This window comes from Thunnus maccoyii, chromosome 11, assembly GCF_910596095.1.
Source record: "Thunnus maccoyii chromosome 11, fThuMac1.1, whole genome shotgun sequence".
Taxonomy (NCBI): Eukaryota; Metazoa; Chordata; class Actinopteri; order Scombriformes; family Scombridae; genus Thunnus; species Thunnus maccoyii.
Window position 1 is genome coordinate 3,759,042 of NC_056543.1, and position 23,372 is coordinate 3,782,413.

At 45.7% G+C, this 23,372-nt stretch overlaps 1 protein-coding gene across 1 annotated transcript; it reads left to right on the plus strand.

Moving 5' to 3' along the window:
• The first annotated feature begins 7,522 nt into the window (after positions 1 to 7,522).
• efnb2a (ephrin-B2a) lies at positions 7,523 to 20,956 on the plus strand. Its single transcript, XM_042426774.1, has 4 exons — positions 7,523 to 7,823; positions 16,819 to 16,911; positions 18,219 to 18,326; positions 20,287 to 20,956. The coding sequence occupies exons 1-4, from the start codon at positions 7,655 to 7,657 to the stop codon at positions 20,688 to 20,690; spliced, it is 774 nt and encodes a 257-aa protein (XP_042282708.1). The 5' UTR covers positions 7,523 to 7,654; the 3' UTR covers positions 20,691 to 20,956.
• Positions 20,957 to 23,372: the final 2,416 nt, after the last annotated feature.

A 23,372-nucleotide genomic window follows, 5' to 3' on the forward strand; every position in this document is an offset into this window, starting at 1 on the left:
CCGGCGGCGAGGGTGAGAGGACGACAGAGGACTCGCTGTAGGAAAAATATGGAAGGCGAAGAAGTTAAATCCCGCCGTGTTCGACACAAGGGAGGGGGGGGGGTTATGGAGGTTGACGTGTCTTTTTTTTTTTTTTTATATGATTACTGCCAAGAGAAAAGTTGATGATTAAGATTGTGTAATAAAAGAAAAAAAAAAAAGGGGTGAAAGAGTGGGAAAATTGAGAGAAAGAGAGAAGAAAGCATCAGGGCCCCTTGAGGCGAGGAGGGTAATTATGTCTAGGCCTGCTCAGATCCCAAAGGCCTGGATTACTGGATGAAAGGTAGAGGCTGAAGGCACGGAGCGCAGACACAGAACCGGAGAGGACGAAGAAGAAGAAGAAGAAGAAGAAGTGGTGGTGGGGTTGAGGGGGGGGGGATAGGGTGACAGTCAGCATAAAGACCTCTGTCCCCTCGGCCGACAGAGGGCGAGAGCCGGGGCGTTGTGAAGAATCGGCGGGTGGATTAACCCCTCGCTACGCTCCGGCTTGGCCTCTTTGTCTGCCGCCTTAATGAATCCTTGCATTGCAGCCGGGATCCAGAGTCAAACAGTTGCTCTTGATCCGCAGTAAATATTCACCCTCCTCATCCTCCTCCTCCTCTTTTCACTTTGTTTCTTCTCATAACTTCACGGCCACAGGAAGAGAACGGAGGGGATATTTGGACGGACGGACGGGTGGTGGTGGTGGTGGGGGGGGGATTACACCGCTGCTGTGGCTCTGTTTTGTCACACTCAGATCCAACAATCCAGTGGTTTAAATAGAAAGTCTGAAAGAGAAAAAGAGAGAGAGAGAGAGAGGGTGGGGGGGGAGGAATGAAGGGGTCATATAGAGATGTGCAGTGACAGGAGGACACCAGGAAAAGAGGAGAACAGGTTTATAGATCTCACTTGTTGTTGTTTTTTCATTACTGGTGACAGATGCAGTGGTCATAACCTCAGGAAGTAGGTCTACAATCCTCCTCCTCCTCCTTCTCCTCCTCCTCGTTTCTTTTTCTTTCCTCTCCCTTTGCTCCTTTTGCCCCAAACACTTCCTCTCCTCCTCCTCCCTCCCTCAAACCCCCCCCCCCCCCCCCCCCCCCCCCCCACCCCCCCCCCCCCCTCCCCACACACACACTAAAAAAAGGACACCAAACTTAAAAGGTGAAGAAGACAAACGAGAAAAACAGATGTCACCCCCCCAAGTGTCACCCACCTGTGCGGCCCGAGTCAGCGCTTGTTTGTCACGTCACAGCGAAGAGATCCGTCTTAATTTCACTTCCGCTCGGCAGATGAAGGTTATAAAAACCTCCTGAAACCGGAATGAACAACGCCCCGCCAAGCTAATTTCATCCACTTGTGTGTTACCGTTTCATACGCTTGACTTTAAACTCCCTCTTTTTCTTTTTTTTTTTTTTTCTTTTTTGTTCGGTTTCTGTATTATTAAAAGTTCCACTCCATCTGTCAAAAGCGAGCGGACGTGGACGGACTATGAAGAGCAATCATGAGCAGAAGAAGCCATTGCTTTAAAATCCTTTTTTTTTTTTTTTTTTTCTTCCCAACAAAAGCTGTGAGGGCTTTTTTTTTGTTAGTTGAAAATTGCAGCTGTCTGATTTTTCCCCCCGTTCTATTATGAAAACCTTCTTAGTATTATAAAAGCACTTTTTTTTTTTCCTTAGCGAGAAGATTGTGAAGAGAGAGAGAGAGAGAGAGGGAGAGAGAGAGAGAGAGAGAGAGAGTTCAGGCACCTGTGGCTGTTTTCACCTTCCCAACAAATGGCCTGACAGCGTAGTTAGAGATGAGAGAAATGAGGCCGGCTGATAGAGCCGACAGCACTGTTCAGCTTCTCTGTTAACTTTCTCTCAGAGCAGTTGGTGTGTGTGTGTGTGATTGTGAGGAGGAGGAGGAGGAGGAGGAGGAGGAGGGCTGAGAGGAGGATAAACTGTGATGAGAGAGAGAGAGAGAGGGGATGAAGAGAGGTCTCTTTCTTTCTTTCCCCCCTTTTTTTTTTCGCGCTCTCTTCACCTCCAGTGATTATACAGCGGGACACTTTTTCCAGTGAGTGTTGCCCTCATTGTGGGGAAGCACAAATGGTGCGTGACATGACAGAAAAACTGGAGAAAAAAAAAAGAAAAACACCTAAGAGAGTCATTGGAGATGACACACAGGCGTTACATTAGCAACTTTTCATGATTGATTAATGTAGTCTACTGATAGTTTAGTCTATAAAATAGTCAAAAACGTCCGTCACAAGTTCACAAAGCGTGAAGTTACGTCTTCAAATGTCTTTTTTTTATTATTTGTCTGATTCAAAACACAGAAAAGCAGCAAATCTTCACACTTAAGAAGCCAAAAACAGCAAATGTTTACTGTTTTTCAACCTGATAATTGACTTAAAAGATTAACCTATCGTTTAAATCGACTTAATCAACTAATCGATTAATCTGCTAATCGCTTCACGTGAAGTTTTCTGGCGTTCTCGCTCTGAGACTTTACTTTTGTCACCTGACTGACTGACTGACTGACGTCTCCCAATGAGTCAGAAAGTTACACATGATTATCTCACTTTCTTTATTCTGTTTACTATGATGTCATACAGCACATTCACACATCATTAAATACACATTCACTTTATTTACTTTCATATTTATTACCGTGTATATTGATATTGGAAGGCTGCTTTTGAAGGGATGTTTCAGTTTATGACTCTGTGAAAGTTATGACATTCTTTTTGAAAACAACCACAATAATTAAAAAAGAGGAGAGTAGAACCTATCGATACATACGTGTTTATCCTCCTGTTACTTTTAATAAGACTTTAAAGAGTTCATAAAAATTCTGGAGTCCCGCTGGTAGAACAGTGGGAGGTAAAAGGCATTTAATTAAGGAATCAACACAGAGTCTAAGTAAACCTCTTTCATGGCTGTTATCCGTATTTTTTTTTTTATTACTCGCTTTACAGATCATCAGCAACTGTTTACATTCTTCTTTAACCTCCTTTAATGTTTTTGAATGTCTAAACTTGAGGACAAGCAGCAGACTCTTGGGTGATAAAGCGCTCTGGGTTCCTTTTAGCTCAGGAATATTTATGGTGTGGGGGAGTCTTACTAAAGAAAAGGGTTGATAGTTGCAAAAACAGGAGGGGTGAAGGGCCAAGTGTGCCTGAAAGCAGGGTGGAGGGGGGGTCAAATGCATTTATAATCATGAGATGGTGGTGTGGCGAGCTTTTATTTGTTATCTGCCCCTCCCTTCTTCTCTCTGTCCCTTCCATCCTTTTCTCTCTATCTATGCGGTAGGCTCTGGGTGACCTTGTGTACCTGGTGTTTTGTTCTAATGGCTGCCATTAGACCAGGTGTCTGCTGCCCGACACACACGTTTACCCGGCGACGGAGCGCAGGAGGGAGGCGCAGAACAGATGAATGAGTGTCTAACTTGACAATCTCTTGTCTTCATCTCTTTCTCTTGTTTCCTCGCCATTTTTTTTCTTTTTCTCTTTAGGCCCCCCCCCCCCTTTTGTGTTTTTTCGCCGCAAGACGATCCAGAACAGCTCATATTTGCCCTTAATATCAGTCTCTTGGCAGTTTATCTTTAAACCAACACTCAAACTGTTTTATTCCTCTTTGTCAGCATTTATTGAATTGCTCTTATTATTCAGCACTTTGCTGTAAATCAGCTGGCTAAAATACAAGCGTGTAATAGAGAGGAGGATAGAGAGGATGATGGTGTGTGTGTGTGTGTGTGTGTGTGTTTCTTTTTGTGCCCCCGGCTAAGGCAGATCTCAATTCTGAATTGTAAAGACAGTGAAAGAGCAGGATACAGTCATTATGATACCTTATCTCATATTCAGTACTGGAAAACACACACAAATACACACCCAGAGTGTTTGTGTGAGAGATGAGATGAGGACAACATTTCCTTTAGCTCTTACATATCTGTCTGTGTGTGTGTGTGTGTGTTTTAGCTCTGGAAATGTTTGATCTCCTCCTAGTTGCCCACTTCCTGTACAGATAGCTTTCATGCTAGCAGAGCATGAGTTCTGACGCCCTGATTGATAATATTGTCAGAAAATGTTTGATGGAGTTTGTCATCAGACAGAAATAATTCACCGATGTGTTCACCGATGTGTGTGTGCGTACAGTGGGTGTGGGCCTATGTGTGTGTGTGTGTGTGTGTGTGTGTGTGTGTGGGTTGTGTCGTGACATTTTTGGTTTCATAATTGCCTCAAATTAGACCGTAAGACTAATTTTTAGCGACATTAATTATCTGAAAGCTAAACCTAATTCTAGCTGTTGTGAATTATGAAAGAATAGTCGATCATTTTGGTGAAATTTGAGCGAGATGAGAAGATTGATGTCTGTGAGTTAATTACAGAGTTGAAGTCAGGACGTGGTCGTGTCAGCTTAACTTAGCATAAAAACAGGCTCTGCACAGTAACCATCACCTCTACAGCAAGTCTTTTTGTTTAACGTTTAACCCGTACATGGATAGAAACTTAAAAAGGGGACGTTTTGTGCTAAAACTAACAGTTTAGGTAGCATCTCCGGCTATTTCCTGGGTCGTTCAAGCACATAACTGCCCCTAAAACTACTTTCTGTTTGTGTGCAGGCTAGCAAACAATTCACAACATGCTAATTAATGAGCTTAAAAGGCTCTGGCAGGTGTATTTTTTGCCACAGGTTAATTGTTTCTACATGTATTTATGCTAAACTAGCTTAAACTTGTCCTGACTTACTTTACACACACACACATGATAAAGATTTTTTCATCTCAGCCTCTGAGCGAATTTCCTGAAATGACAAATTATTCCTTTAAATGTCAAATATCTAATTAAATCCTAACTCTAACACTTTAGGACTTAAGAGCCCATTTCTTAAGAGGACAGAAGTACCTGAACACACACACACACACACACACACACACACACACACACACACACACACACACACACACACGGATCCTGACTAGCTGAGCATGATGGGACGGAGCGATAAGCACGTGGAGCTGTAGGATAGAGATCTGGTCTTCACCTCTTTGTGATGTCATTATGGAAGCACATCTAGATCAACCTCTTTAGATAAATAATGGCCACCATGAGCTATGCCACACACACACACACACACACACACACACACACACACACACACAAACACGCACTCGCATGTCTGCACACATTTAAAATGAGCACATGCATGTACGCTTTCAGTCCTGTATAAACACACATACACACTTACACGCATGAATGAGTGAACGCTTCCAGCCACACACACGTGCACACGAGGTTAATGCACACACATACAACTCCGCAGCATTTGTGTAGAAGTGAAGACCCCCCCAAGGCTTTTCTAAGGACCTTTCCCCCTCCTCCACACACACACAAATACACACACACACACACACAGATGAGATGATGCCAGATGGCACTGCAATACATAGACATACATATCCTTCCTGTCTCTCTCTCTCTCTCTCTCTCTCTCTCTCTGTGTCCGTCACTGGACACACTGTACCACCGCTGAATGTGTCCTCAGGGGGGGAAGAAAAAATATTCACCCGCCCTAGTTAGCCGTTGTGCACGAGCTTGTGTTTATGTGTGTGTGTGTGTATATATAGTGCGTGTGCATCCGTGCGGTGCTCACTTGTGCACATGCTAATGCCGGAAGCTAAAAGAAAGAAGAAGATGATGCATGCTCTCGGAGAAACAACGCGTATCGTTTGAAAGAATGTGTGACAGAGATAGAAGAGGAAGAGGAGGAGAGAATGTGTTTCTGTGAGAGAGCGAGCAGCCAGAATGTATGTATGTAAAACTGATTATGCTTTGAATTTTTTTTTCCCCTTCCACCCCCCACCCACCCCCCACCCCACCCCACCACCAACCACCCCACTATTTCATTTAGCGCTTGTTGTTAATTATGAATCGTCTGTGCCTCGCCACCGGTCCCCTGCGTGAAGGCTCCCCTGCCGCCCTGCGGTGCCTGTCTTTGTAGTCAGAGGAAAAAAAAAACAGTAAAAGCCTCTCGCTGGTGTTGGGTCGTCCCTGGGAGAGCAGGATAGTGTTTCCGGTCTCATTGCTTTTGAAATGAGACGATCGGATGCTTTCTTGTACTTTCTTTCCAGGAAGAGGGGTCAAAGGTCACTGAGAGATGCTGGGCCTGCCCATCTCATCTCCTGCCCAACGTCACTCTGGAGAATCATGATTAGCATTTTCACTATTTTCTTACATTTTATCGACTAAATGATTTATTGATTACTCAAAGAAAATAACATTTTTATTCAGTAATGTGAGTTTTTCTTGAATGTGCTCCTAAAAATTGTCATTTTTCAAGCAAAAACGCCCAAAAATTCCTGGTTCCAGTTTGTCAGTTGTTGAGTATTTGCTGCTTTTCTTTGTCTTTAGATTTTAGATTGTTGGATCTGAGAAAATAAGCAATCTGATGGCATCAACGTGGGCTTAAGGAAAGTTTGACAGGCATTTTCACTACATTTTCAAGGCCAAACAACTTATTAATCAAGAAAATACTGAGAATAACTGTTAGTCGCAGCCCTCCATTGCTAGAAATCCAATCCCCAGTCACCAGACACACGCTACCACGAGTGCATAAGATCAACATGTTAAACCTAAATGTTCCCGCTACATATTTTCATCATTTTCATGAATCAGTATTTGCAGTGCATTCCTGTGTATCTTTGCTTGTACCAGTTTTGTCAGCATGCCATAAAAAGCCTCCTGGGCGTTCATGGTTAACATTTCAAATTGTATTCAAGCGTGGGGCAAATTCATTTAGCAGATAAATACAAGGTTTCACCTACAACTCAAACTCCAACTGGGAGTGTGTGTGTGTGTATGTGTGTGTGTGTGTGTGTGTGTGAGAGAGAGTGTGTGTGTGTGTGCGATCACAGGAATGCTGCAGGGTCTCTCTGTACTGGGAGACTAAATGGCAACATTATTTTACTTTTGGGAAGAATTTAGGGAAATTCAACTACACTCCCAGACAAACCCCTCCAGGCTCTCTGTCTTTCTCTGTGTGTGTGTGTGTGTGTGTGTGTGTGTGTGTATGTGTGTGTGTTTCAGGGTGCTGTTCTTTTTTGTTGTGAATTCGTCTCACCGAGCTGCTGAGTTTTTTATCGTTTTTTAATTTTCTGTTTTATATGCCGGCGCCGTTCTGCCATTTCCCCCCACTCGCATCCGGGAAGCGCGCCGCCTTCTTCTCCTCATTTATCCGGTTAATTATTCGCTCTTTCCGTCTCCGCCACGACGCTGAAGAAAAGCTCTGTGATTTTATCTTCAGATATGGGGTCACTTTGCACCGTACGGGTACGCACACATACACCGTTCTCGCTATTATCCGTCATCATCTAAAATTAATGGACACAATCAGTAATTACCACATCAATAATACGATACGGAGAGGCTCGATGGCAAACACTCCAATGCGCGATGCATAATAAATGACTTATCATAAGTTTTTCTGCAGCTAACTAATATCCTCTCTCTCTCTCTGCCCTTGTCCCTGCGTCTCCTTTCAGATTCGTGCCAGGCCAAGGCGTGGTATTGTACCCCCAGATCGGGGATAAGTTGGACATTGTGTGCCCCCGCGTGGACGGCGGGATAACCGATGGCGTGGAGTATTACAAGGTGTACATGGTGCCCAGGGAGCAGCTGGAGAGCTGCACCATCACCAAGGCCGACACGCCGCTCCTCAACTGTGTCAAACCCGACCAGGACGTCAAGTTCACCCTCAAGTTTCAGGAGTTCAGCCCTAATCTATGGGGCCTGGAGTTCTTCAGGGGGAAAGACTACTACATCATCTGTAAGTACCAACCGCTCTGTCCCTAAAGGGGAAAAACAGCCTCTAATAGTTCGACAAGGTTGAAGAACCAGCTGTTGGTTTCATACCTTGAATTTCTTGGTTCTAGCTTGTTGTGTGATTGTATCAAAAACTGGTCAATTAGAGATGGTGAATTTTTAAGCTGAGATCTTCCCACAACCTGGCAAACATTCATTTGAGTCATTCTTACAAGATGTACTGTTGTTGCAAGTTCATACATCTTCTCTAAAGGTATTGATGGACAAAAAAACCCTGAAGTAGATGAAACTGAGGTTGAGAGGGAAAGTAGATGACGTGTCATCGCCAGATAACTGAGAGTTCCTTGTACATCACAGATCCAAAGGATGATTTTTATTTTTTTCCTGGAGATCCTAGAGATATAAGCAAGTAAACAACACTACACACAAGTAAACATTTTAGGTCCATTTGAAGTTATGTTAAAATACCTTTCAAAGAAGGGGGTTTTTCAAAGATTCTCCCTCCGTGGGGGATTTGCTTGTTGTATAAATCAAGCCTCTAGCAAGATCTAACGTCAGAATCTTAAAGCCAAACTATTCAAAGCTGGAGGAAAAGTGCGAGTAAGTAGTTGCTTCAGTGAAAGTGCTTGTTAGATCGTCGAGCAGCGTCTGAAGCTTCCACACCTTTCTGATGTTGGGAATTTTTGGGGCGCTGCCTCAGATGATTTTTATGAAACTGACAGTCCGACAAGCGCTGCATGCTGTGATCGTCCAGCACGCGTTGTGTGCAAATGTCAAAGGATGCAAGGTTGTCTCTCTCTCCAGCTCTCTCCTCAGTCTTTACACAATTAGTTCACTTTACATGCGAGTGTGCGCCGCTTAAATCTTTCAGGCGGTGCAGCCGTTCTGAACATGTGAGACACTTTGTACACACTAGTGAATTTTAAAGCATATTGAACCCTTCAGCTATGAGTCCCCTCAGCAGCTTGTGCTCGTCACAGCCCCCCCTTTGTGTTTTTTTTTGCTTAGAAATGACTCTCTATCCAGTCCTGTGCGGTACAGGTGTGGCCACTCCGCTTTGCTGATTGCCTGTGATGTACTAACGCCATCCTGGGAGGAAGTTTTGATGGGGTTTTAGCGACGGCCCCCTGGTTTGAAACATGGGAGGTGGACTGAACCATCTGTGTGACGCTGAGGGGGGTGCGCCGCAGATAGGACCATCTGTGAGGCTCTGCCACAGCCATCTGTGAGCTGTCACAGGAGAGGAAGGGCCATATTTCTGACTGAGTAGAAGGAAGAGGAAGAAAGGAGAGTGAAAGAGGGAAGGAAAGAAGAGCAGGAAATACTGCATCTTATCCAAACAGCCTACTATGGTAGAGGAAGTTCAGCTTTGCAAAACAAATGTGCAAGGTAGCAACTAGTCATACCGTCCTGTATAAATCTCTCTTTTTCGCAGTAGCCAACTCCTTCATTTTCTTCTGAGCTCCACGGCGCTCAGAAGTTCTGCCGAGAGAATCTGTGAAGCAGCTGTTTCAGAAAAAAAACAGGCCGACACAATATGCTCATCCAGTTTGACTTAACTTTAGTTTAAAAGCAAACAGGCAACAGTAGCTGCTCTGCCACTAATGTGTCATAGCTGCAGGATACTTTGCATGGCGGGGCATGCCTCGTAGTGTTAAGAGTCTAACAGGTGCTGTTGTCGTCTGACAGGTCAGACATGTATTTGAGGCAAATATGTTGGAGCAAATAAAGCAAGTTAAATTTGTGACAGTGTGAGCTTTTCCAGTTAGGTGGCAAAGAAACCGGCGCACACACAAATACAATCTGTGTGCATGTACACCCACATAAGCTGAACAAACCATTAGATGTGGTCTGTGTGTGTGTGTGTGTGTGTGTGTGTGTGCTGAAGGACTACAAAGGCTTCTGACTGAAGAGGCGCAGACGTGATCACCCTCCTCTCGTCTCCTCCTCGGCTCCCTCCACCCAAGCGCTGCAGTTAATTATTGATGAGCCGATGCTGGTGTTTACTTACCCTGGTTCTCCTCGGTGCTCTGCCTGTGCTCCTGCCGCTGAATGTGATCACATAGTCGGTGGATGAGAGTCTGCAAGACAGGATTAAGTCCAGGTTAATTAAGGACATGAATGAGAAGGAGCAACAGGGGTACATGTAGGGGGTGCATACATGTGTGTGAGATACTGCACACACACACACACACACACTAAGGAGTCCCTAAGGAGACACACACAGCTGCACAGGTACATAACAACTGTCCCCCTCGCTCCGTCTATCTATTACATGTGTTTCAATCGGCTCTCCATCACGACCTCAGCAGATGAGAATATTCAATTTCCCACCGTCTCTCCTTCATCCGCCTGCCAGAGTTGACAAGTTGGAACAGAAAAGAGTGGTGGGAAAGTTCAATTTGGAACTTTTTTTTTTTTTTTTTTAAAAAAGAGGGTTTGGAAAATCCAATTTTGCAGTTCTTGCAAATTCCCCTCCACCAACACCAACTCCAGTCCACCTCCCTCCTCCTCCTCCTCCCTCCACATTCACCCAAAATGCTAATGTGTAGCCTAAAGAGGGGAAAGAAGGAGCCGTTTCTCCATTGGAGTGTGTCACGTTTTCGCTGTTAATTGCCTCTTCTTGGCTAACTCTTGCCCCAGTTCTACAGCTTTAACGGCCCACTGCAGTTGCATTGTGGCACTATGTTGTGTATTTAGTGGTATTCCTGTTTTTGTTTTTGTTTTTTTGACGAATTTGTCGCTTGGAGAATCTCTCAAGCTTTGCATGGGTAAACACCAGGAGTAAAGCACAAGCAAACAGTAAAAAAAAAAAAAAAAGAGAGAGAGAGAGAGAGACGAATACACAGAGGTGCACGTAGGTGGAGTCATGGTTGTTTTTACCTTGCAGTGTCGGAGCGAGTGCAATGTGTGAATCTTTGCTTGTAGGCATCAATGTGTGTGTGCTGGGTGAAGGAGGTAAAGGTATTGATGGATGCACTTGCCCTGTGTACATCTACATGGAAGCATCTCCATCTTATTATGTGTGTGTGTGGTTATGTGTGTGTGTGTTTATCCCCGAACCCCCCCTCCTCCTCCTCCCCCCCAGCCCCTCCGCCTTCCCACCACAAGTGTTGTCCAAGATCCATCAGAGTGTGACACCGACTCAGAAAGTTCACCACGAGGATTTCATTAGTCTTTTTGGAGTGAGCACTCGATACGTAATTAATTAACCAGCGTTTAATCCTCCATTTCTTCTCACAATTGCCAAGGCCCCTACATCAATGCTACGGATCTGAGTCTCAACCAATTGGATTAGCGCTGCCTTGTGTTGAGTATTGTGCCAAGGCTAGACCTAGATTACATGGGAGTGCTCGCACTACCCCCCCATCCCCTGCACTCCAACACCCAAACCTCCCCTTTTAGATTCAAACAACTGTAACATCAGGCCTCAGCGTTCTGTCTGTCTCTTCCTGTACGACCCTGCAGCAAAGACTGACAGGCGGTCAGATTTTTTTTTTTTTCCTCTGCACCAATGACAAAAAACTTGTGTAAGTCAGCGTTAGTGTGTGTTATATGGCCTGCTTGTACGTATATGTGTGTGTGTGTGTGTGTGTGTGTGTAGCTTTCCATGTGGTTGTGAATATGCAAACTGTGTATCCTGTGCTGCTGCTGTATATCTGCAGAGATTTCTGCCGCTGCTCATACATGTGTGTACGTTTGTGTATTTGTGCATGCACATGTGTATGTGTGTGTGTGTGTGTGTGTGTGTGCTTTTAAAGAGGCAGCGCGCAGTGTTGCTCCAGTTGAGAGCAGATGAGTTTGATGTGATTGTTTGCGGCAGCATGGCCTGAAGCCGAGAACCTAGTGAGCTAGATGATTACATGAGCTAAAGAGGGAGAGAGAGAGAGATAGAGAGGGATAGAGAGAGAGAGGGAGAGGGAGGGGGGGGGGGGGCAGAAAGCGGAGAGGAGAGTGACGAAAGCGAAAGAGAGCTGAAGAGGAAGGGACGGGTAAAGGAGGGAGAAACAGGAAAGAGAGCTAAAGAGAGAGAAGGAGGGAATATAGAGAGAGAGAGAGAGATGAGAAGTAGAGCTGAAGGGAATGGGGGCATAGCGAGAGGCGGTATGAGAGAGATGAGCTAAAGAGGGCAGAAGAAGGACATGGCATGAATTTACAGTCAGAGCAGACATGCACAGGGAAATTTCATCAAGAATTTAATCACCTTTTTTTGCTTCACTCACAACAGAAAATAGTCACCATCACCCCCCCCCCACCCCCCGCTACTCTGACTATTTGTGTGAATCTACTGTGAGCTCTTTTAGACAGAAAATTCCCTCTCATTAAATTAGACGTGAATTTAAAATGCACTTTCAGGTTTTTTTCCGACTGATTCAAACTATCCAGATTCACCAGTATTAGATTGGTGCTGGCGTTATTATCACATTATGAAAACGGGAGGCAGGATTAATCAGCAGCAGTCGATGCTACTCTACTGTCTGTCTGCACGGAGAGAGAAAAAAGGCTAAAAAACAAGTTGATTCCTGCTTCAACTCTCAGTCAAACTCTGCTTTTTTGTAGTTGTAATTTTACCACTTCTCACTGCTGTAATAATTGAGTGAATGTAATGTAAAATGGTCATAAATGCAGATTTTAAATAATTGATTTTGAATGTTTGTGTGTGTGTTTGAGCGAGCAGCGCTGACCGGTAGCAGTTGGTTATTATAGGCAGCTTTGGTATTTGGGGTAACCCGGCTTTGACCCGACCTGTTTCTGAGGTCAGTGGGGTCCCTGAATGCAAAGGCGCCCACTGTCACGGGCGATTAGGCCACACGGCGGTGACGGGCATTAACCAGCCCACAAACCCCGGCGCTGAGATGATGGCTTCACGCTCCACAGCTACCCGACGGATGGCAATTATACTCAGTGTTTAGATCATAGCTGCCTTTGTCTCTCTTCTTCTTCTTCCTCTTCTTCTTCTCTTTCAGTCTTTCCGGGACACATCCTCATTCTGTCCATCCGTTCATTCTCTCTCTATCTCTCTCTCTCTCTCTCTCTCTCTCTGTCTGTGTGCAATACAGTCCGTCTCTCTTCCTATCTGTTCTCTCTGAGACGCCTCATGTTGCCATGCATTTGCTCTGATTCACTATTTATGAGCGGCACAGCATTGTCTCTCGGCGGTGCATTGTGTATTAATTATACCCACAGAGTTTTGGCAAAAGTGTAGTTTTTCAAAGCTTTAAAAGGCTCTTTAAGCTCAGAGTTATGTCACATATTTGTGAAAATGCTCAAATATACAATCTGAAATATATATTTGTATAAACTAGCTCAGCTACATGTAGCATTTGAGGTTTTCTTTTTTTGCTATTTGCTAGTTGCATTAGCAGACAGAAGGAAATGGAGTTAAGAGCCCGCGCCCGTCTTTATCTCGACTGCAGCTCACAATTGACTGTCTCGTTAAACACGGCGTGATTTTCCACTCTGTTGATTTGATAAACACGAGAAAATTAAGTTAAAGAGGGTAAATTAAGTTAAGGAGGTTGAGGATGGGGGTGGGTGGGGGGGGGGGGAGATTGAGTGACTTGTGGTGTGTGTGTTTTTTATGGCGTAGGGTGGGATTGTGGTTGGAGAGCTGTGTGTGCTCTCGCGCTAATTTCACAGGTGGCTGTAACACATAGAGACACTTGAGGACACTTTCTTTGACACACTTGTACCATTTGTTTGAGACTACATGTGACATGTAGGTGTGTGTAGGTGTGTGTGTAGGTGTGTGTGTGTGCTGGCACGTTTTTTTTACAGACTCACTCAAGCTGTCACTTTGGTCTCAAGCGGTACCTTGTCACAGCTGGTGAGTGATTTTTCCTGATGGTCTTTTTTTTCCCCTGTTGCGGAGCCTGTTTTTGCATTCATGAGTATATATATGTGAGTGCATGTGTGTGTATGGGACCAGTCTATTTCAACCCCCAAAAACCCCATCGAAACCACACGCTCCAGAGTCCACAGTCATAATGGAGTGAAGGAAAATCAGACTTTTTCCTTCTTCTTCTTCTTCTTCTTCTTCTTCTCTGTGTGCCTGCAGAAGGTCACACACAAGCTGAATCGAGGGTTAATCTTTCTCACCGTTTTTTTCTTCTGGTATTCTTCCACCTCTCTCTCTCTCTTTCTCTCTCACCTTTTTCCCTCCGCTGTCTGCGAGTCTTATCCGAATAGCTGTAATGCCAGCTGTAGTTTGTGACTAAATCCATTTGTGAGGGCCTTATATGTACCGGGTCTATCCCACCCTTCCTCCTCCAACCATGTTCCCCTAGTATTACGGATTATCTGGTTACCTCTAGCCAGTTAGTCTGCTCTCCCAGTCCGGCCTGACCTGGCCTCGTCTGGCTGAGCCGAGGACGGCCAAGTCATTCAGCGAGCCTCAGCCAATTCAACAATCGCATTCTGTTTAAATCCAAGTCAGGCTTGCCTGGACTGCAGCCTTGGCATGGCGGGTGTGTGTGTGTTTTACTCCGCATTTAAAGGGGAAGAAGAAGAAGTTTAAAACGACTCCAAATTGGAGTTTTTCAGATTTCTTTTAAATGTCAATGAAATGTTGCAGCCCAGTTTGAAAAGGAAGTGTTTTTTTGGAAACTTTTAAAGGAGGATGTTTGTGTTTTTTTTTTTATCTTCAGTGTTAAATAGAACCGAGATAAGGAAGGAAAGAAGAAGGCATGGCAGATGAGCCCTAAATACACCTTCTGTGCGGTTCACCACCCTTCACATCCTGTGAACTCTGACCCCTCAGGCATATTTGCTTTTGAGCGTGTGCACGTCAACATCCCGCGTAACACTACCGCGCATACACACCCTCGTCGTGCCGATCGCTCATCAAAGTAAAACTGTTAGAAAGGTTAATGACATCCTGCAAGATATAAAATGTGTTGTGCTAACAGGTTTATGCAACAGACACACACACACACACACACACACACACACACACACACACACACACACATACGGTCACAGGAGCACAAGCCTTTAAGGAGCTTTGTCTGTAATGTGCTTTTCGGTCTCCACTGGAAAGCCATAGGTCAGCTAGAGCGGGAGACGGGGGAGAGAGAGAGAGGAGGCAAGATGGAAGGGAGGGAGGGAGGGAGGGAGGGAGTCCTTGTTAACATGCTCTTTGTGTCCGCTCCCATCACCGTCTTATTGAGGCAAGGGGATTCGGATCAAAATGATTGGTAGCTGGGAGGGAGGAAAAGGAAGAGAGAGAGAGAGAGGGAAAAAAAAAAAAAAAACGGAAAGGGATGACGGGGAGGAGGAGGAGGAGAAAGAGAAAGTAGAGCTTAATTTTTCAAAGCAATTTCAATTGGGATCTCGATGAAGCACCTGCCTTTCAATTCCCTTGCAGTTGATGGAAAAGCTTCGGGGAAAAAAAAAAAAAAAAAAAAGGCAGCAGGATGAACGGGAGGTGGAACATGTTGAGGTGGCAACGAGGGAGGAGGAGGAGGAGGAGGAGGAGGAGGAGGCGGCGAATGTGTGTTAGGGGAGTTTAGGGAAGAAGGTAAGGTGGCCACCCTAGAGAGGAGGAAACTGGGGATGATGGAGTGTTGTTGGAAGGAGTGGGGAGAGAAGGAGAGGCTGGAGAGGAAGGAGGGGGGGTGGGGGGGGGGCAGCAGTCGTAGTGAATGCGGGCCACTGCGCGCTGGCGGGACGCCAAGCCGCTAAGCCCTGGCAGCTCGTTAGCCTCTGTGTTACTGACCTGATAGACCACAAGCCCAACTCCCTCCACCTCCTCCCCCCCCTCTCCCCCACCTTCCCCTCCCTCCCTCCCTCCCTCCTCGCCAGCTCTCTGTCCCCCTCACATCCCGATTTAGCTGCAGTTCCGTCCTGCAGCCTCCGGAGGCAGCACAGATAAAAAGCAGATACATGCAGAGAGGTGGCAGCTAATGGCCCTCCAGCTGATTGAGCTTTGGCAGCTCACTCCTCTGGATCTTGTCCATGTGTGTGGGCCACATCTGCACTAAAAGTCTGACACTAGAAATTCAAAAGTGCAGTTTCCATTTTTTGTAAAAAAAAAAAAAAAGCCTTCACAGCATCTGCTTACAGGGCCTGTTTTGTTCTTCCTCGTCACACGTGGGACGTCTTGCACCGCCCCACCAGATTCCTCTCCCAACATCTGCCGCTGTCCCTTAAACACAGTGTTTAGCGGTTAGCACTTCTGTTTTCTCCTGTGTTTAAACAAGTTTTTAAGATCCTTTAAGTTCTTTTCATCTCAGGGCCATTGAGGTATTTATCACCTCCCTCTGTTACCCTTAATTTCACTGCCTCTCCTGAAAAAGTGCCCTTCCTATTTTCATCTTTTCTCTGTTGTCAGCAGATCCTTCTTCTTCTTCTTCTTCTTCTTCTTCTTCTTTAAGCCTGGTAGCAGGTTTTGGCTTTTAGATCTGAGTATTTGAGGGCTTTTAAAAAATCCAAAAAGTGTGTTCTTTAATAACTGGCTACCGCTCTCTGGAGTGTCGTTAGCGTTAATGCACAATAAGCAGCCAAATTTCCCGCGGCTTGCCAAGATGGCCGCTGTCATTGCAGCCATAGCCGTCGTAGTCGTCTCTCTCTCTCTCTCTGTCTCTCCCTCTCTCTGTCTCTCCCCCTCTCTCTCTGTCTCTCCCTCTCTCTCCTCACCTCCTTTAACTGCCTCCTTCATGAGGCCCATCAGCACAGTTAGAGATATTACAGTCACAATTACTCAAGCTAATTGACTTTGGGGATGTGAAATATTCTGCCGGTGCGGAGCAACTGAGGTGATGAACGGGTGAATTGTGATTTTATTAAGGGGGGGTATGACTCATATCCTTCCTCAACGGAAAGCTTTCAGTGTCTCTGTTGTCTTTGGGAACTGGCTGTTTTTCTGAGATAGGCTTAAGGCATATATGGCAACACAGTTACCCCCCGACACATCTTTTTTTTCTGTAGCAGATGCTCGCAGTGACAGCTAATTCTAACCTTGTTCTTCTCTCTCTCTCTCTTTCTCTTGTCTGATGTAGCTACATCTAACGGCACCATGGAGGGCATCGACAACCAGGAGGGGGGAGTGTGCAAGACCAAGTCCATGAAGATAATCATGAAAGTGGGACAAAGTGAGTATTGTATTATTGAATTACGGTGGTGAGCGCCTGCAGGCATGAGCAGGCAGCGACGACGCAGCAGCAGCAGCAGCAGCAGCACCGCTTGTACATTGTGCAAAATTGTGTGAGACTCTGAAAATGCCCGAATAAGGTCATAGGAGGCTGTGCAGCATACAGCTCCATCGTCTCCATGACACCTGGGGGCTGCGAGGGGGGGCAGGAAATGTAATCTAGCGGAAGCCTAATGCACTGAAACATACACACACACACATATTCACACGCAATTGCGTATGCTTGCATGCACACATGCACTGGAAGCATCTGCTGTTATGAGCTCTTTCAAGCGGAAGGCTTTCTACACATGCAAATTTAGTTTAGACGCACACAAACACAATCAATGCTCATGATCTTTGACTTTGCATGTGTGACACCTTCACACCCCCCCCCCTCTGAAGCGTGCACACGTGGTCACACCAGACAGACCGAAACCTAATCTTAATTATGGCAATAATTATTCATAAATCAGTTGCCCGACTGCCACCCGGTGTGATAATTTCCAGAGGTCCACCCTCTCTCGTCAGCGCCGGCTTCAGAGCTATTGAGAATCGCTGAAGGTCAGGGAATTAATTGAAGCTGCTGCACTTTGAGGAGGGGAAGAACAGGTGCCGAACAAGCCCTGGAAATTGGTTCTGGTGCTTAATAGTATTGGAAATCAGCTGATGCGTTTGATGAAATGTACTATTAAGTGTGGTTCTGGTACGGTTAAGAGGAGTTTAACCTGAGAACACTAGTGATTATAACAACAGATGCTCAGAGAATCGCCTCATGACTGTTTTGTAGTCTGCTCAGCTTCAGAACCGCAACAGATATATACTGACGGCCGTTTTTAGCAGCATTTCAAACCATATGGACCCATCGCAGAACCCAAAAACAACCATTAACCACTCTTTATGGCTGATTACAGTATTATCTGGATCATGAGGGGGCCGTATCTACGGAAACACTTTGCTTTTATGTGGATCCAAATTGAGGAAGTCAAGGAAATTTGGCTGCATGAGCAAGGCTTTAAATTTGCTTTTGAGAAGCGTTATCGGTGCTCAAAGAGGAGGAGATGACTTCTTTTTTTTTTAAGATCATCAGTGATTAGTTAAAGGATGGGTTTGAATTCTGTGAAGTCTATCCAACAAAACACCAGCAGTTAACCTCCACACGACAACCAGGATGAAGATACTCACCTGATTGACTTGACCAATGCTAAACATTAGCATAAACTGTGTCCTTATTAATCACGGTGCATCTTATCTGTGTTTTTTTTGCAGATCCCTCTGACCCTATCTCACCCAAATACAACCCCACCAGAGTACCCTACTCTCCCAAGCACCCAGACGGCAAGGACGACAAAACTAACGACGTGCTGGAAAAACCAGGTGAGCTCACCTATTCTTGGCTTAAATCCTGGGAAAGTGGTAATTGAGTGTAGGATTTATTGAAACAGTTTGGCATTTGGGGCGCACGATTGTTGGGCCAGCTAAGAGTAGATAGCAAGCATGTGTGTGTGTGTGTGTGAGGTGTATGTGTGTGTGTGTGTGTGAAAGCACAGGAAAGAAAGGTCAGCGATTCATCAGCCAGTAATTGAATGTTGCCCATAAAACTGATAGGCATCTCCGGCCTCTCAAGGACTTATAAGGTATCTCCACGCTGGCTCCATTCCAGCCTTAACCCGCCGCTTAAGTGACATTTTCAGGAAAATGATCTGATCGCTGTCTGCCATCTTTTTTTTTAACGACCCGTTCTTAGCACAGACACACACTTGTTTCTGCACCGAATCACGACTCAGACGAGACGTGCAGCTCCGTGCAGACCGCTCTTATCTCGGCTATTATATTGCAGTTAAAAATCTGCCTAGAAGAAAATCAGGCTGGCAATTTCCGCAGCGAGCTGTGCTCAGAAAAAAAAAAAAAAAAAAAAAAGAAACAGGAAGGGGCCAAGAACAAAAACAAGCTGACCTATATAAACAGTCCTCCAGTCCTTCCCCATGTGTCCCGGTTCACCCAGGGCGTGGCCTCACCCGACACTTTCTGTTTTCATTCCCAAATCCGTTGCGATGACAAGCTCGCCGACCTGCCATCCTGCCCGTTAAATCCACGCTGGCACCGTCTTCTGCAGACATCAGCATCTTGTCTCTGCGTTTTCCTGTCCTCCCTCATGCTTTTTTTTTTTTTTTTTTTTATGTCTCATCCCTCCGTTCCCGGCTGCTAGCGGGAGCATATGGGCGTCAGAGTGCTATGGGCAGAGCGTCTGAGGCAGCATAATCCCTTTGTAAAACAACGTAAGGGTCCTTGCTTTTGGGCTGTCTGCCATCTCCTATCCACTCCCCCCCCCCCTATACCACAGCAAAAAAAGCACTGTTAGGACCTTCAGGAAAACAGCAGCAGACAGGGTTGTGTGGGGGGGGGACGCAGTAATCCACCTGTACCAGGGGGGGAAGTACAGAACGCATCCACCCTTCAGTGTTGGATGTGAACCAGAGTGTCCATCGCTGGGAGTCAGAGCACAGCTTGGCTTTCATAATTGATGTCACATGATGCCATCAAATATCTTACAAATGTCTTATTTTCTTCCTGCCGGGGCTGTTAGTTAGAAAATGAAGTTACTTTTTTTTATGTCTTTCAAAATGTAATTTATCTAAGTGCCGTTTGCCTCTGTATCCCCCGCCCCCCCCCCCCCGCCCCCCCAGCCCGTTGTATCATCTACTATCAGGGCTTTTGATTGCCCTAGTTTCAAGGTTGCCGTCTTCACCGGCTGAATTTGAATAGCCACTGATCGAATGTGACCTTTATACAAAAAAAGCCCGTCTGTGAGCAGGCTTCACTCTCAGCCACCGCTCGCCTCACTATACCTTTATTATTGTGACATGATGGAATGAGTGTGAACAATAAAAGGTAAAGGCAGAGAAAAGACTTGAAAGGGGTCAGTTATCTTCAACCAAAGTGCTTTTCAGATCCTTGAACAGCATCAGAAACCTCTCCTCTCCCTCCCTCCCTTCCTCCACATCTCTCTCTGATGTCAGGATTGCAGGGACCTCATCCGGAAATGTTTCCAACAACTTTCCAACAATCAAAAGCTTTTACTCTACCCCGTTTTTTTTTAAATCAAATGTGTGCTGTTATCACTAGTTCCTCCTTTCAGACAACACCACGTCATCTTTGGACAACACCATGTATGGATTAGTTTATTTCAAGCATACCTCAACCTTAAAAGTTCAGTCTGTGTTTCCTCGGTGAAGAGATTTCACATTTATACTCAGAGTTTGAACGATGAGCCGCTGAACAAACGGCTCATTCTGTCATTTTACTCACTTCTTCCTCTCGTCTTTCTCTCTCCCAGGTGTAGCGCCTAGAGAAAGCGACGCCAACAACACCGGGAAATCCTCCAGCGTCATCGGCTCGGAGGTGGCCATCTTCGTGGGCATCGCCTCGGGCAGCGTCATCTTCATCATCATCATCATCATGCTGGTCCTGCTGTTGCTCAAATACCGGCGGCGGCACCGCAAGCACTCGCCTCAGCACGCGGCCACGCTGTCGCTAAGCACCCTGGCCACGCCTAAACGGAGCGGAGGCGGCGGGAACAATAACGGCTCGGAGCCCAGCGACATCATCATCCCGCTTAGGACTGCTGACAGCGTCTTCTGCCCGCACTACGAGAAGGTCAGCGGCGACTACGGCCACCCGGTCTACATAGTTCAAGAGATGCCGCCGCAGAGTCCCGCCAACATCTATTACAAAGTCTGAGGTGGAACTTTTTTTTAAAAAAGCAAGAAACAAACTGGAACAATCCCTGGGCAGAGCGGGTTTTTTTTTTTTGGTTCCGGCTGGCGCCGCCGGCACGCCTGCAAACGAACACTCTCGCTCTTTCTCTCTCTATCTCTCTCTCTCTCTCTCTCTCTCACTCTGTCAACTCCTCCTCCTCTCCTCTGATGTTTTGTCACTATTTTTTTTCTTTATCAAAAGTTTTGCTGATACCTTGTCGCTCTGGTTTGTTCATAGTCGGTGCGGACGGGACGGGACGGGACGGGTGGTGGTAGTGGTGGTCGGCGGGGGGGGGGGGGGGGCCGGAGAGAAGGCTGCTGCTGCCACTGCTGCTGCTCTCTGGGGCTCTTTTTTGGGAAACATAGAGGAGAATGATCTCTATCTTCTTCTTCTTCTTTCCCCGATGTTGCTCCCTGTATTGTTTTGTGCACTGCAGCATTTTTTTTGTGTGAGGGGGGGGGGGAACTGAGTGTTGTGGGATCAGAAAGTTAGACAGATGCACACAGCATGTTTTTTTTTTTTCTCGGATGGGACAGACAGATGGATGTACGGACGTTGAAGTGTTTTTTTTTTTCCTGGGAAAAAAAAAAGAGAGGAGGGGAAAAGTAATTCGGCCTCACCTGAAGAGAGACTTCTGCTTGGAATAAGAGAGAGAGGGGAACTTAAACACGAGCGAGGAGGAGAGGTGATACAGGACGTGGGCTTGACCATGAACTCACAAAAATTGCTGCCCTCCCTCCCCACCAACCCCCCCCCCCCCCCACACTTTGATGCTCACTAGCCAGAGAGACTCTGTGGATTTATCCAGCCGGACACGAGGAAAAAAAAAAAGAGGAGAGAGATTCTTGCACCGATCCTCTCTGGGACTTTTCCTGACTGATTCGCAGAGATCACCCATTCACCCTGCATTCACCCACATTCTCACCATCACATGTACACACACACACACACACACACACACACACACACACACAGACACACACACAGACAGACACACACACGGTCTCACCGGTCGATGTGAACTGTTTGGGTTTCAGTGTGGATTTACACCATTTCTCCTTATGTTTTCAGCAAAACACCTCTTTCAGATGTTACTTGAAGGTTTTAAGGAAAAAAAATAGATTCTCTTTTTTTTTTTTTTTTTTTGTACTGTCAACATTTACTGGTCTTGTTTTTTTTTTTTTTTGGTCGTATCTGGTTTTCATATCCTGGTGTAGTTCAAGTGCAGATAGAGGTTTTCTTATCCTTTAGTGACACGTCATATCGTACGTGACATTCAAACACAAAAGTGACCCAAACAACAGTTGCTAGGAGAGAGAGGGGGGGCGAGAGAGAGAGCGCAAAAAAAAAGGAGTGAGGGAGGAGTCTGCCCAGGTGGCTTCTGGGAAGAGTGGAGGACTTTCATATACATAGAGCAGCACTTTTAACCCCCCCCCCCCCCAAACCCCCCGCCCCCCCTTTTTTTGGTACCTCCACTCTTCGCAGCCGTCCACAGTAAAGAGACACAGTGATAGCTAGAGACATGGGAGAGCAGCTGTATCCCGTCAGATTTAAGTAGCGACGGCTCGACTCAGCTTCTCTGGGAAAGTTTTAGGGGCAATAAGAAAAATTTCAATTCGCCTTACTGCCGTTTTTCGCATCAGGTGAAGAAGAGGCCCGAGATCTAGTTGAGGTTAGCATAGCTGGCTGAAACAGCTCTAGGTACTGTAATGTTTATGTCCAAGGATGATTAAGGGTGCCCTGAGGGCCCAAATCAGTGTGACCGGTGCTCTCCTATTCTTGTTTTCAAAAAAAAAAAAAAAAAGCACAGGGACATTTACTTACATTGTCACTGTTTCTCAATCTCCATTAGCATTTCCATATTGTGAGTTTTTAATTTACTTCTTTTTTTTTTCTTACAAAATAGATGTACATTTAAAAAAAAAAGGACATTACAAAGATTAAAAAAATGAAAAAAATAAAAATAAAAAGCAGAATTTATTTATGATAGACACATAGAGCACAGGTGTTGTCAGGCGGCATGGAGAAGAAGAAGAAGAAGAAGAAGAAGAAGAAGAAGAAGAAGTAACGCTAATATATTATGGTATAAGTGCACATTATGCAATCTAGGTTTTTGATTATTTGATATCTCTCGACACACTGAGTCCCATATTTTCATGAGCTCTCCTGGGAAGGAGGACCAGGGGGAGGGCGGCCCCGGGCCCCCGGCTCCGAGGGGAGTAGAGTTATCTGACCCAAAATAGCTCACATTGGTGTACACAAGGGCAGAGTAGCTGTGTCTCCCACACTCACTCAGTGTAGCATCTCCCAAAGGATAATTCCCATGAACACCCATTGCCCCCCCCCCACCCCCCCTCACTTTATTCTCCTCATACACACCCTTCATGTTTTCTGTGCATGTGTGTATGTGTGTGTGTGCGTGTGCGTGAGCGTGTGTTGAGCAAGTCTATATTTCAGTAACTTCACATTCATCGATATCGTCGGCTTACGATCATAATCGTGACTTTAGGCCGTGAACCCGAGCATATATCAGCCCATCATCGACATCATCGTCATTTTGTTCATAAAGAACATCAAAATTTCACCGAAAAGCCAAGCCTTGTATGATCTGAGGTTTGTGCCTCTAAGAGGCTACAAAATCTGCAAATATGCAATTCTTATTTA

What these genes read in the sequence shown, in the direction of transcription:
- efnb2a (XM_042426774.1), top strand. Translation starts at nt 7,655, where the DNA reads ATGGTGCCCAGGGAGCAGCTGGAGAGCTGCACCATCACCAAGGCCGAC. An exon ending in AATCATGAAAGTGGGACAAA is followed by an intron (nt 16,912 to 18,218) that starts GTGAGTATTGTA and finishes TTTTTTTTGCAG; the next exon opens with ATCCCTCTGACCCTATCTCA. An exon ending in CGACGTGCTGGAAAAACCAG is followed by an intron (nt 18,327 to 20,286) that starts GTGAGCTCACCT and finishes TCTCTCTCCCAG; the next exon opens with GTGTAGCGCCTAGAGAAAGC.